The sequence below is a fragment of the Pavona decussata genome, unplaced genomic scaffold (assembly GCF_977016875.1).
Source record: "Pavona decussata unplaced genomic scaffold, jaPavDecu1.1 SCAFFOLD_44, whole genome shotgun sequence".
Classification (NCBI taxonomy): Eukaryota; Metazoa; Cnidaria; class Anthozoa; order Scleractinia; family Agariciidae; genus Pavona; species Pavona decussata.
This window is the reverse complement of record NW_028145466.1, coordinates 785,311-800,928: the sequence shown is the minus strand read 5'-3', so window position 1 is coordinate 800,928 and position 15,618 is coordinate 785,311. Positions and strand designations below refer to the sequence as shown.

Here is a 15,618-nt window from a genome sequence, read left to right as displayed (position 1 = left end):
AAACTTGTTTTCATATCGCCTTTCTTGTGACGCAAAATGCAACGTAAAAAATGCTAAGATAGTTGACCTAGGCGGCTAAAAAGGTCACCCAAGAAAGAAAGTGTAGCCTACAAGACTTAAGGTGGGGCTCTACCTGAATTTGAGTGAAATTCGAAGAGGTTTTAAGAATGGATAGAAGAAAGAAAATGATTTTTGGAACACTAACAGACAGTTGATACCCACGCAAGAGCACGCCAGGTTGCCAGTGGACTAACTTGGTGTCCGTCTATTAATTATTAACTTCAAATTCTAATTTTCAAACATCTCTAAATCTTCACTGAATATTTCTTATTTCTTTCAATTTTACCAATTCTTCAAGAAAAACTATTTCCTTCCAAATATACCTAAAAATCACCCAAAAATTTATAAAACACCCCAAAACATTGATTTGTGTAATGAGCGGAGGGTTTTTACATTGCTTGAAACGCGAACAAGATATTTTCATTTGCTCGATTTTAAGCGGCGTGAAAACGGCTTTCAGGTGTACCCCCGCCTTAAGATTTTAAAATAATTTATTATATTTGGTTATAGTTAAAACCAGGCAACCTAAATAAAGTTACATTCGGGAAGGTGTCGCCCCAAATAGTATTTGCATATGAATGAAACCTAATTTTCATAAAGGAAAATACCGTAACCTGCTGCTTACCCCCCCCCCCCCTCCCCTCCCATCTTATAAGCCCTCCTGGTTATGGGCCTATATATCTATCTGTAAACCAAAACTTATATCCAATTATAAGCCTCCCCCCCGGATACAAGCCCCACTCTGTTGTTAGTTTTAATTTTGTTCCAAATATTGACGTTTTAATAGTTATAATATAATACAATACAATGGACTTTATTTTAAGAGGGTAGCACATGACAGTAAGGAAACTGATAACCCAGTGGCTCAGGAGCCCAATGGGCTCCTGATGGCCCTAATTATAAAAAACCAGTAAATGAAAAACGTATTTCGATCAACACTGCTATACCTCGTTTCGAAATGTTTTTTTTTAATTCCGGTTATAATCCCCCTCGGATGTAAGCCTCTCAGTTTATAAGCCCATCTAAAACCCCTTACGAACTTATATAAGCCCAGGACTTATAAGCGGCAGTTAAGGGTATGCTCTTATATTAGCCTCGCTTTGATAATGAAGTCCAAAGCAATTCTGTTATACTTCAAAAATAATCCAAAAACAGGAGAATATCCCCTAGGTTATTGGCATAATTAAAGAACTTAACTGGTTTATTTCTTCCGGTGGCAAGCTGCAGACGAAAAATTCGAAACGGACGGAAAAACGTTTTTTCCCTACTTTCCTACTTCGAATTTTAACGGCCAGTTTCGATTGTGTTTCCTCCTCCCCACTATCTGCTTTTAGTCCCCGAAAATAGTGGCAATTCTTGCGTTTTTAATTTTTTACTAGGAATTTCTTCTCAGTCTTTGTTACCCATTCTAATACCGTAAATCTTCGAATAAACGCCTCCTTCCCTCTCCAAATAACCGCTTCCTTCTCGCTTCGAATATAAAAGCGCCTCCTCCTTCAAATAAACGTCTAATCTCGTACCCAGATCTCCAACGGTTAGGCGGAAGTGAGATCTCACATTTTCACATTTCCAAAGCTGCAGTGAGTTACGCCTGCCCCCACTTCAAATAAGCGCCTGGCTCCCCCATCCATTTAGGATCTCAGAGTAGTTTCTTCAACTTTGGCAATATTATTATTGTTTTCCATTGCAATTTATTGTGGGATGTGCTTGGTTCCTACATTTGCACGTACCTGTGCGTGGACGATGATCCCATGTCCCTATCCATAGTAATTTTTCCCAGTACTTTCATCTAACCATGTGGCATATGGATCAACTCGCTTGACATAACACATGAAAAATGTGTAAGTTAGACAACTACCATTATCATGCTAATCCCATTGTTTTCTTTTGCTTAAAGGTGTTTATAAGCAGTTGATACTTTGAGCTGAGGGCATTACTGGTCATGCGATACACCGGCAAGTCGGAGAGGGGTTTATTTTAGGAGTTTAATTTAGGGGTTTAGTTTCTGAAACACGCGCGCCTTGTTCCGGAAAAGACAAAACAGTCATCGATGGTCACAGCGTATTGCTGGTAAAAAATACAAAACAAAACAAAAACAATGCAAATTGCTTGGTTTGCTCGTTTTTATAATATTGTGATTAGACTTAAACAATGAGCTTTTTTTGTTTCGTTTTGCTGAATAACTGCTTTCCGGTTGTGCCAAATGACGTGTCTCGTGCGATTAAGGCGCGCGGAAATTAATCGGTGAGGTGCCGGAAGTAATTCTGTTCAAGTGACATTGGTTTAGTTTTACTAGGCTATGTGATTGGTTATCGAAAACTCCCGCCACTTTCTCAACCAATCAGAATTCAAATGAAAACAAAGTAGTGACAGGCTCCCACGTGCTCCTTCGAGTTTTGATTGGTTCGTTATGTTGTTTACGTTGATGTGATTGGTTAGAGTTTTACTCGTAGTTTGGTCTTAAGATACTCAATTTGAAATTGCTCTATTAAAATTAGCAAGAACTCGAGTGAAGAAAGCGAGTGGAGTAAAAACCGATAGGTGATTTGACGCCGAACAAGTTAGCTCCGACCTGTGAGACAGTCCAAAAGTTACTTCGTTGACGACCACGCGGTGACAAGATCAGAGATCTGTCTAGGCTGAACGAACACCACAGTGGATATCCACGTGTTGAATGAATGTAATTGTTGTCGTGTAACTAAAGCTCTTGTGAGTACAGTTTTGTTTTTTCCTATAACGTTGTTGTTAGTGAGTAGGTTGGTAGTGGTTTCCATACTCCTTATTAATCATGTTCGATACTGAACTAGACTATAGTATTCGCCTTGGATATGCTACTCTAGCGCGCAGCTCATCATAGGCGGAAGTGATTTCCGGTCCCAAACAAGATGAGACTGAACAAGAAACGCGGCGTTTCAGCATTTGGAGATTTCGAATTCGCGGTCCAGCGCAAAAAGCGTTCAAGATCTTGAACGTGCTCAGCGAAATTCGAACGTTCGACAAAAAATTCGCAACACTCGAACAAAATGTTTATTTGCACCGGCTTCGGCGGGTGGAATTATTGAACGCGAAACCAGCGAGAATTTCAGTTTCGTTGCATGGCATAATTTACGAACATCAATAAATGTACTTTGCTATAATGAACGAATTTCGTGGCTGATCGCTTAGATATTAGGTGTTATTGACTTCAAAGTTTTCAATTGCGGTCTGGTTGCGGTATTGGAATATTCAATTATGAAATTGATAATTCGTATTTTGCTGTTTATACAACATATAACTTATGTAGGTTTGCGGTTGGACTAAGTATCTTTGGTGGTGTGCAATTTATTTGGTCTTTTAACAAAGTAAAATGCTGTTCACTTTGGCAAGAAGTATGAAGATTTGCGAACGATACTTTAATTTCGCGCCAAAATATGATTATCTTAATTTATGCCACGCGCCAAAACCCGGGGGATGGAAAAATCCTGAAAATGATTCCATCTATTGTGTACTTAAACTGTACTTGATAGTTCCATCATTAAGTATTTTTGAAGTAAATGCCCTTATATGATAGCAATACATAGAACATTCCAGATCAGCAAAGGCCATCGCTTCGATCTGATAATTTCCGATTCACTGCATAAATATGAATAATTCCATTTTGGCGGGAGTTAACTGTTGAGGCCAAAACGCGTTATTGCGTGGAAAGCTCACTGAAAGCTGAACTGTAAATGTTCCACTGTCACGTTTGCTTGTAAAACCAAATGTACAGCATGTTAAGTCTGTAAATGACATGAATGAGACGTTGGCCCCGCATCGCTTGAGCGAGTTGGGACTAAAATTAGAAACAAGCTGTATTGTACTCTGACTATATTATTTAGGGTCTATTTATAGCAAGAAGTAGGGCCTCTCTAGAGCCGAGACAAACTTATCCCAGGTTTACGTGCAAATTTTTCAACGAGGATTACTCCAGCACTGAGCAGCCGAGACAACTCAAGCGCTACGCTTTAGATTGATTCCTTATGTTGTTTACGTTTGCAAGTGATTGGTCAGAGTATAATTATTTTATTTTGGTCTTACGACCCTCAACTGAGTTGAAGTTCGTCGATAACTCTTGTGAAGTTGATATCAGGACCGTGGGGGTGATGATTGTGGATAAACGGAGTGATCATTCCGGTTAGCGAAACCCGAACTTTCGACAAATAATTCGCGACACTCGGCCGGCCGAACGGGAAAGCGAAAGCGAAGCCTTCAACGCGGAAGTTAGCGTCCACGGCGAGAGTTTCGGTGAGTTCGTTGCAAAGTTTAGTCGAATGGCATAATTTACGATTGTCAATAAATCGGATAAATGTTCTTTCCCATAATGAACGAATTTCGTGCTTGATCCCATAGATATTGAGTGTTATTAACTTCAAATTTTCAGTTCCGGTATTGGAATATTCAATTGTGAAATCAATACTTTGTATTTTCCTGTTACAACATGCAACTTGTGTAGGTTTGCGGTTGGGCTAAGTATCTATGCTGAGGTGCATTTTATTTGATATTTTAATCAAGTAAAATGCTGTTCACTTTGGCTACAAGTATGAAGGTTTGCAAACGATAATTTAATTTCGCGCCAAAATAATATTATCTTAATTTATTCCACGCGCCAAAACGCGGGATGGATTAATCATGAAAATTATTCCATCTATTTCGTACCTAAACTTTATACTTGATAGTTCCATCATTAAGTATTTTTGAAGGAAATGCCCTTATATGATAGCAATGAGCGAATTACGTTAAGTCCCCTTTCAGCTATTTCATACATGACAACAGTCCAGATCAGCAAAGGCCATCGCTTCTGATAATTTCCTATTCACTGCATAAATATGAATAATTCAATTTTGGCGGGAAATAAACATCGTTACTGATGGAAAGCCGAACTGCAAATGTTCCACTGTCCAAACTGAACGTTTGCTTGTAAAACGTAGGCCTCGCGTCGCTTGAGCGAGTCGGGACTAAAATTAGAAACAAGCTGTATTGTACTCTGATTTTACTATTTAGGCTCTATTTATAGCAAGGAGTAGGGTCTCTTTAGAGCCGAGACAAACTTATTCCAGGTTTACGTGCAAATTTTTCAAGGAAGATTATTCCATTAGCCGAGACAACTCAAGCGCTACGTTTCAGATTGATTCCTTATGTTGTTTACGTTTGAGTATAATTACTTTATTTTGATCTTACGACCCTCAATTGAAATTGGTCGATAACTCTAGTGAAGTTGATATCAAGAACGTGAATTGTGGATAAACGGAGTGGTCATTTCGTCTAGCGAAACCCGAATGTTCGACTGATATTTCGCGAAACTCGGCCGGCCGAACGGGAAAGCGAAGCCTTCAAAGCGGAAGTTAAAAATCCAGCGAGAATTTCGGTGAGTTTGTTGCAAAGTTTCGTCGAATGGCATAATTTTAATACGTATGTCAATGAATGTTCTTTCTCTATATTAATACCGAACAAATTTCGAAGTTGATCTCATAGATATTGGGTGTTGTTGTCATCAAAATCACTTGTGATATTCAAAAATATGTCAAATATAAACATGCACTCTTGAATTACTCAAGTGTGAAATAAGTACTTTGTTATTTTGTTCAATTTGCTGAAACTTGATAGTTTGTGGTTGGGTTAAGTCATTTTGGTGTTTTAATATTTAGCAAAATGCTTTCATTGTGGCAATCAGTGATGAGTTTTGCACACAATAGTTTATTTCCCGCCAAAATGTAATTATCTTACAGTAATTTATGCCACGCTTCTAAGATGTCCACTAAGATTGCCGATGAATACTGAGGAAATCATCAGAATTATTCCTTCTGCTGTGAATTCATGTACTTGGTCGTTCGATCAAGCAATGAGCGAATAACTTTAGCAGCGTTTCCAAAGAACAGCCAGTCATGATTTGAAGGGGCCGCCGCGTGGCATGCCATCATTTACTATTCCGCAGCATAAATTAGAATAATTATATTTTAGCGGGAGATAACCCGTGTTGTGTCTAAACTTCGTTTATGGTCGTTTATGTTTATGGTGGTTGGTAAGCCAAACCGCAAGAGTTCCAAATAAAGTCCAAACTGCATGCTTGTTTGAAAAAAGATGTACAACATGTAAATGACATGAATGAGATCTTGCCGCTCAGGACCAAGATAACAATCCAGCCGTGGCCCTCGCCTACCCTAACTACAGTATTTTATATAGCAACAAATTTACGCCTGTTGACAAGCAGGTAGGGTAGCGTTGATATTAGGAGTCCGGAGTGGCCGAGACAAAGTAACCCCAAGGTTACTTGCAAATTTTTCAGGCTGGGTTACTTCTTTAGCCTAGCTAGACAACCCAAGCGCTACGCTTCAGTTGACCCAACAATGAAATAAATCTCATATTAATTAAGGGAAAATTATTTTAGCGTCAAAACCGAATTTTGGCACTTACGTTCATATTAAACAGGCGTCCGAAGTTTCAGTACAATGTTTTAGTAAAAAAAAAAAACGTTTGTATATATACGTTTTGTTATCCAGACAAGGTTTTCAGCAACGATTCAACAGCCAAACTAGGAAACTTTATAGCAAACTGTCGTATTCCCTGAAAAGCCAGTAGCGGGCCTCCGTCGGTCAGTATCGACTATGAATGCCCCCAGTTAAAACTTGTGAGTAGCTCTGCGGCTGGAGCATCATCGGGTTACTGACCTTGAATGCCAGGAATATTGCACTAATGCCATCAAATAGCGCTTCGGTGGAAACCACCCAAGCGCTATTTGATGCCATTGTCCTGGTACAGCTATTGAAAAGCTTAATTTTCAGCCAAAACGTCTAAAAAAGAAATAAATGAGGAAGTCCTGTAGGTCATTCCTTGACTTCCATTTACTATTGAAATAGTGTTTAGATATCATGTTGAGGAGGCATCAAATTGATGTCGCTTTACTTTCCTTGTAATCCCCTTTATTTATATTTTGAATTATTGTCTTTATTATATTTAGGGGGTACAAGTGATTGTCCTTGACTAGTTATATTTTCCTGGTTGGCTCAATTTGGTAAGCCATCTTAACTTACGAAACACGTACTTTCTTCCGACCGATTTACGGACTGGAAAAAGATATGACTATACAATGAAAAGATGGTTTGCGACCAATTCCTGGAGATGCAAAAAGACAATAGCATGGTGGCCATGTTGGATGACAAAACAAAAGGTTCTGTCATCCAGCATGCTTGCTACACCATTGTCTTTTGGATCGACAGGGATTGGTTGGTTAATCGGTAATGGTATTTATATACCGTTATATCGTTTCCAATAGAGTACTAAAGCGATGACGTCACAAAACCTAAATTTGCGATGTTATGTGATTTGTTGAGATATTGTAAGAGAGCATGATGAAAAATGGCTACTTGCCAAAAATCAGCATCTTAGTTGCAATCGGGGGTCGAACTATTTGTATTGTTATGCTTCAATGACCTCATACAAATCCCTGTAATTTTGTCTCTGTTCTAAACGTTTCAACAGAGACAAAATTAGACGGATTTGTATAGAGTTATTGCACCATAAAAGTCCCAATAAATCTCGTTCAAACCCTGCATGACAAGGTTTCTTTTCCTTGAAGCAGTGAATGTGTGCGTCCTCTGGTCCATCAACAACAACTGCCAGCCCACAGCTCTTAAATGAATTTGTTATCGTCGTTTCATTTTCGTTTTCTTATTACTTTGGTTTTCAGTAATGGACGACTTAAATCAAAGAGTGGAAGCTCAATTGTGGGCTGCTTATGCGAATAGGGTTTGGGACATCGTGGAAGTACTTTCTAAAGAGGCCTGCTATGGCTGCAGCCACAAAAAGATCAATGAGACAGATCATAATGTTTGTCGACTTGGTAAGAACGAGCGCGTCAAGCGGTTTTTAAGAAAAGCAGATAAGAAAGTCATTCGCGCACAGATCGTGGAGGACTGGAGGAATTTGATTAATGAAGTTTCACCACCACTGGAAGAAAGTAAACTACAATTGTTCGACGAGTCGTGGATCGATGCGCAGCTCAGCAGAGATGATAGATATGCAACATTACTGCGTATTTTGTGCGATGACGATGAGGTGGAGTGTGCCAGATTTACAGAAGATGATACCATTCCTTTGGAGGTGTTAGATGTGAGTGATGAGGGAGGTGAATATCTCCGATCGCGCAATCAACTGGAAAGCGAGATGGCGGAATGTTTGAGCCATGAATCAGATGAGGAGTTGATGATTGCGACTCCTTTCATGGAGAATGTTGTCCAACCAGCACCTTATGATGAGAGAATGTTCTCTGATAGTTTGGAACAGTCTACAGCACTTCCCAACGATATATCCATGGCATCCACAGAACAATCCCAGCTCGATGCAGAAACAATTAAGGAAATACTGGACGAGGGGATAGCACCACAAGAAGACGAGTGCGATCAACATTGGAGTGAGAGCGATGTGAGGAACGCTTATGAGATTATCCAAACGAGTCAAAGAAGAGTTGCCAAATTCAGCACGACAGCGACGGATTATTTATTGAAGGTTAAAGATCTCAGTGTGCGTGGATTAAGGGAAGTCCTCCATTTTCTTGAAGCTGTCTTGCTTTCCATTTTGGCCACCGTAACGACTGGAATGTTACCGACGGATCAAGTACGTTTTGTGATGCATTCTCCTCAACTGTCGTACCCAATAAGCTTACCGTTCATGACTTTGACTGACTTAACGCCAACGAGAGTAATGTTTGAGATTGAACGAGTTCTTCAATCTAATGAACAATTTTCACTGGACGGAAACGTTCATGTGAATCTAATTCATGTGGCCATGCCATCTGGAGGAAAAGGTAAAATCGGACGCGGGGCAGTCAACTTGCAAAAACGACTGCAAAATAAGAAATGTTTTGTTCAGATTCTTAACAAGGATGAACTTTGCTTGGCCAGAGCCATCGTCACAGCGATTTCCCGGGAGAAAAATGATCGATGGTCATCGTTTAGAAAAGGAGCCTCTATTCAACGAACCGAAGCGCTCAACCTTCACAGCCGTGCAGGTGTACCTGTGAAACGCTGTGGCCTAGAGGAGGTAAAACAATTTCAAGAGGCTCTCCCAGAGTACCAACTCGTGATTGTATCTGCAGAATGCTTTGATCGGATTGTGTATAAGGGTCCTGAAGCAGATAAAGTGATCTTTCTGTACTATCACGACGGGCATTTCGACATTATCACGAGTATGAAGGCATTCTTACACCGTGCATATTTTTGCTTGAAGTGCTGGAAAGGGTATGATGTAGAAGAAGGACGCCATCACAGATGTGACAAATGTTGTTGTTGCCATAAAAGTGGATGTCCTGACATGGATCAGTGGGAACCATGTGAAGACTGTGCCCGTTCATTCAAGGGACCGACCTGTTTCAGTAACCATAAGAATAAAAAGGGGAAGGCTAAGTCAGTATGCGAAACATATACAAAATGTGCAAAGTGTGAAAAAGTCATCAACCGAACGCAGAGGGATCCCACCGATCACAAGTGTGGAGAAATACAGTGCAGCATTTGCAAAACCTTCATTGATCCTCTATCTCATCGCTGCTACATGCAACCATTAAAGAGAAAAAATTACACTGACAAAGACGAGGAAGTTCCCAAGAAGAAACGAAAAGTTAAAAAAGAGGGCGCAACGAAGAATAATAGGCCCAAGTATTTATTCTTTGACTTTGAATGTATGCAGGAGACAGGAACACACGTTCCAAATCTCGTCGTCGTCCAAGATGAAATGGGACATGAAAAAGTGTTTAGCGGTCCAAACACACGAGATGCGTTTTGTGACTGGCTGTTTTCAGAGGATCACAGGGGAGTCATATGTATAGCTCACAACCTGAAAGGCTATGATTCCTATTTCATTCTTCAGTACCTTTATAAAAATGCGATCAAGCCAAAGCTTATCATGGATGGTGCGAAAGTCATGAAGATTGAGGTACCTCAAGGAAAGATAAAGTTTATAGATAGCTTAAACTTCTTGGCCATGCCCTTGTCAGACATGCCAAAGGCGTTTGGTTTCACAGAACTTTCCAAAGGGGTATTTCCATTCCTGTTTAACACCCAAGCGAACCAAGCATACGAAGGAGAGATCCCAGATACATTGTTCTACGATCCCAGTGGAATGAAACCAGAGGAACGCGACAAGTTCCTTCTCTGGCATCGAGAACAAAAAGAGAAGAAAGTTGTCTTTAACATGCAGAATGAGATGACAAAGTACTGTCGCTCCGATGTCGTCATTTTACGCCGATGCTGCCTCAAGTTCAGAAGTTTAATTATGGAACTATGTGACGTTGATCCCTTTGAACAATGCATCACAATCGCATCGCTTTGCAACACCATTTTTCGGCAGACGTTCTTGAAAAAGGACACAATTGCGATCATCCCACCTGAAGGGTACAGACCAAAGGTTAAGCAGTCCATTTTGGCTCACAAGTGGTTGGCTTACGAAAGTCACAAAAGGGGCATCCGGATTCAACATGGGCGCAACGGTGGCGAGAAGCGTGTGGGGCGCTACTCTTTGGATGGGTACCATGCTGAAAGCAACACGGCCTTTGAATTAGACGGATGTTTCCACCACGGCCACAATCTCTGCTACCCAGGCCATGAAATCAATCGTTTGAATGGTCTTAGAATGAGTGAACTGCACGAGAGGACACTTGAAAGAAGAAAAGATTTGGAAGCAGAGGGGATCAAGGTGGTCCAAATCTGGGAATGTGAATTTAAGAAACAGCTCAAGGAAAATACAGAGATTGTAGCATACATTAAGGAGTTGTCGTTTGAAGAGGAGCCCATGGATCCGAGAGATGCCTTCCTTGGAGGACGTGTAAATGCGACAAGACTTCTGGTAAATGCTCAGCAGGGTGAAAAGATCAAGTATGTAGATTTCACAAGCTTGTATCCATATATCAACAAGTATGGTATCTATCCCATTGGACACCCAACGATTATCACACAAGATTTTGATGAAATCCAAAACTACTTTGGATTGATTAAGTGTGTCATCTTGCCTCCACGTGGATTGTACCACCCAGTACTTCCATTCAAAGGGAACGGCAAACTCCTGTTTTGCCTTTGTCGTACCTGTGCCTTAACCAGTCAGCAGACTCATTGTTGTCACACAGATGAAGAGCGTGCCTTACATGGGACGTGGATGTCTTTGGAGATTGAATTAGCCTTGAAGATGGGCTATCGTGTGCTTAAGATGCATGAAGTTTGGCACTTTAAAAAGAAGACAAGCGAATTGTTCAAGGGCTACGTGAACACATTCTTGAAACGCAAACAAGAGGCATCTGGGTGGCCGCAATGGTGTCAGACAGACGATGATAAGCGAAGGTACATAGAAAAGTACAAAGAAAAAGAGGGAATAGATCTCCACCAACAAGCAATTGAGAGAAATGAGGCAGAGAGAAGCGTGTGGAAGAAAATGTTAAACAACTTTTGGGGGAAACTGGGTGAACGCCCAAACCGACCTAAAGCCACAGTCATGGATGATCCTGCAGAGTACTTTGACTTATTGACGAGCAGTAAGGCAGAAGTCAAAAACGCGCATTTAATAAACGAAGAAGTCATCGAGGTTCATTATGTCCTCAAGGAAGGCTTTGTGCAACCATCTGACAAGACAAATGTTGTTTTGGCAGCCTTTACCACATCTCAAGCACGAATTAAGCTATATGATCTCCTCGACAAGTTGGAAAGGCGGGTTTGCTACTACGACACCGACTCTGTCATTTTCAGTGTGAAGGAAGGTCAGTGGGAACCCCCCCTGGGAGACTACCTTGGCGAACTAACAAATGAACTTGATAGTGGAGATCATATTGTGACATTTGTGTCTGCAGGTCCGAAGAATTACGGATTCAAGACAGAGTCTGGAAAGACCTGCTGTAAAGTCAGAGGTTTCACACTAAACTTTCGAACAAGTGAAAAAGTAAACCTTGAGTCGATGGTTGAACTTGTCACCAGGAAAACTGAAAAAAGCGAAAGTTCCATTGATGTCATTACTCCGCATAAGATTATTAGGGACCAACAGAGAAAAGCCATCTTATCCCAAACAGAAGTCAAGAAATATCGCCTGGTTTACGACAAGCGTGTCATTCAAAGTGGCTTTGACACTTTGCCATATGGCTATTAATTTTTCTGTAGTGGTTATTGTTACAGACTGCCTCTTCCCTGTGGTTATCCAGATAAATAACAGAATCCCGCGGAAATAGCCATGTGCAGACGGCACCTGCCATACTGACAATGCAGTTTTCTTTTGAAGGTTTTAAGCAAGTCATTTTGAACGAATGTTTTCACTAGTCGGCTACGTAACAGTAAGGGACTGTTACAGCAGTTTGGAGGCCATATGCCTTTCGTTCTTCATTCAACTCACTCCCAGATATGAAGCACAGATAACAGATTCTGGACGATCCCACAACTCCACTAACTTCGAATTCACAACTAACGTTGTACTATGAATTTAAGGAGAGCTACAAGACCTTACTGGGACAAAAGTGATTATCAATGGCTAAGTTGCACAAAACTGACTGCTCAAAAGAGCAGGAAGAATCATTGCAGAAACTTAACCTGTTGCCAAAGAGTTCTCTTCAACTGCCAAACAAGCCACTCCTACGACATTCTAAAGCAGAAACCTGGGATGTCCATCCAAGAATGGCATACGTTAGTGAGAAAACAAAACCAGAAATGCAAGTTCTGCCCTTGTGCAAGTTCTTCCCTCACCTAAGTGAGGTGGTCCATCCTCACCGCAATCTCACTGACAGACCAACCCACTGAAGCATTCAGACAGGCTAAGGAATTGCTGTCCAAGGCTCCCTGCCTCCGCTATTTTGATGTAAATGCACCACTCGGTCTTCAAGTTCATGCCTCTGAATATGGCTATATTGCGGCATTACTTCAGTCGGCTACCTACCCACCCAACTCTGTTGACATCCAATGGTAACATGTTGCTCCACGCCACCTACAAAGCAAGATACTTACGCTTCAGCATTACACATTCATGTGGAATTTCACAAGGGGGTCATCCGTTCACATTGCTGACACTCTGTCTCGTGTATTTCTCCTGGTGTCATCACATAAGTTCATCATGAGTTAGTTTACCATCTAAACTGAACCGACAAAACAGAGCTTGTAGCTAGAACAGCTACTAGCACAGATCCTGATCAGATGGATGATTGCACCCATATTGGTCTGTCATGTGTTCCCTGTGCGTAAAGGACTTCTTTTCAATTAAAATAGTGTTGTTATCCCTTCCTCTCTGCATCGAATGATACTGCACGAGCTTCACGTGGGTCATCATGGTTCAGCATTCACTCTCCTCGTCATGCTATTAACTGTGTATTCTGACTAGGCCTCAACAGCCAGATTAAAGTCAGGTGAAACCGTTGTGTTACCTGGCCAAGTATGGTCAACAACACCCTCGAGAACCACTAAAACCCTATCCAGTACCAACTTTACCCTGGCAGTGGGTCTCTCAAGATTTGTTTGAACTAAACAGCTTGGTCTAGTTGGTCGCAGTGGACCACTAAAGGGACCTCTTTGAACTTGATCAGCTCCCCTTCATTAAGTCCTCGGCTGTGATACAAGCCACCAAACAGCATTTTGGTCGCTATGGAATGGAGCTGCCATACTCTCATAGGGGACAACGGAGCCCAAATCACTTCTGAACTATTCAAGGCCTTTGTTAAGAAATGGAAGTTTAACTACATAACCTCTTCTCCCTTCTGGTCTCAATGGTCAAGCTGAAGTAGCTGTCAAATCTGGTAAGCATATCCTTCTCACTGCTCAAGACGTGGACTTCGCACATTTGCCTGTACATAACAGTCAACCTGCTGGACAACTTTTATTTGGTCGCTTTCTTCGCTGTGGTCTTCCAGAGTCTGAAATCACTTTGGAAGCGCTCACTCTCCCACATAACACTGCAAGCACGCAAATTTACCGGAAACTACAACAAAAACAAGCGTATGGCAAGTATGTAGGCCCGCTGCTATGTGAACTACCCCTAGAAGCTTTGTCTATGCCATTCCATCTCCTTCTTCATCAGCTAGGGCCTGGATCCCTGGAAAGATAGTTGATTCCGTTGGTCCTTGTTCCTTCATCATTCAGACTGGCCCCAGCCAAATGAGACGAAACTGGGTGCAGGTCCAGCTGGTTGACTCTCAACACTTAACAGCTCTCTCTCTCCTCCTACAGCTACACCAACCCTTCCAAACAAACTTCTCCTAAATTCTTTGACTACCCTTAAGCCGCCAATCCCTGTGCGCACAAGACCAGCAGCAAACCCATCAACAATGCGTACATCTCTTACAACAGTTCCCACTACATCTCCAATACCAGGACTCCCAACAGCTTCACCACCTCCATAACCTGGTCCTGCTGGCCAGCCATATACACAGCCCCAATCAGCCTCTCTTCTAATCTCTGCACCATCCAGTTCACACACAAGCCAAACAATGACCAGGAATGGTCAAGTAACTTGATTCCCGCCCGTTATTTAGACTAATTGTTTATGGAAGTCGTTTTTTGCAGGTGAACACTAATTTTTACTGTAATCTGATGAACTGGCATCATTTCTTGCTCTTGTGATCACGAACAACATAAACCTCTGCGAATGAACAGGAGACATGGACCATTGACAATCCTCTTTCCCCGAGAATGGGGTTGTAGAATCACTTAGACCATTATTTTCTATTGCATTTATTTTTGTTTACGATTTTTAGGCTATAGGTTTCTTCATTGCTGTTTAAAGAGGAAAGAGTGTTTCCCATCGTGCTCTGTAGTGGTCTGCCATGTGAATCCGCTGTGTTAATTTACCGTGCATTAAACTGAAAGAGTTTACTCGATGTCTGCCAGTTCAGAGACTTATTACAAACTTAGGTCTTAACCACTGCAATGTTGTGGCGTAGATTTCGTTCAACTTTAAAGGACGTATTTTCTCATTAAGAACTTGGTTAGGAAAGAGCTGGTCTCGTGAAAAAGCTAAGATATAAAAATAGTTTTGTGAAAAATGTTAAAGAATAAAAAGTTGTGACTTCCCCTAAGTCAGTCCTTGTCTTTTTGAATTGGTCAACTTGCAAAGGCTAGAAGTAATGATGATGTAATCCAGTAAGGTAGCACGTAAACGGACCCGCTTTTAACTTTTCCTCCACATCTGGAAAATCAGGTTCCTAAATTTAAAACTGCAGAACATATGGTGTTTCAGCACGCGATACCAAAAAATGGACGGAGACAAAAATGGTCTTACGTCCAAAAATTGTTATTTTAACCCTGCATCCTCCTTCCATGAGTCAAAGTGACCTTTAAAAACTCTCATTTTCATGAAGAGAGATTTCGGACAGTCCATGATTGTAACGAGCCATTTTCCTACCGCAACTCTGGCACATTTATTCATCATTTACAAGAGCAATGTTTGAAGGTTTGCTGTACAGCTCGCCTCTTTTCACTAGCTGGTAAGTCTTACACAACAGTTTAAATGACATGATAACCCCTGATGAAGTTTACCAGATATAATCTATGGTAAATTACGATGCACAGCGGTTACCAAACACTTGAGCCCAAA

The 15,618-nt window shown here is 41.2% G+C and overlaps 1 protein-coding gene across 2 annotated transcripts; it reads left to right on the top strand.

Annotated features, from left to right (window-relative positions):
* Window positions 1-2,553: 2,553 nt before the first annotated feature.
* Window positions 2,554-15,095, top strand: LOC146482728 (uncharacterized). Of its 2 annotated transcripts, XM_085106798.1 has the most exons (3): window positions 2,554-2,769; window positions 7,034-7,087; window positions 7,763-15,095. In XM_085106798.1, the coding sequence occupies exon 3, from the start codon at window positions 7,765-7,767 to the stop codon at window positions 12,193-12,195; it is 4,431 nt and encodes a 1,476-aa protein (XP_084962924.1). In that variant the 5' UTR covers window positions 2,554-2,769; window positions 7,034-7,087; window positions 7,763-7,764; the 3' UTR covers window positions 12,196-15,095. The 2 variants fall into 2 exon arrangements, with proteins under 2 accessions (XP_084962924.1, XP_084962925.1); XM_085106799.1 differs by lacking the exon at window positions 7,034-7,087.
* The last annotated feature ends 523 nt before the right edge of the window (window positions 15,096-15,618 follow it).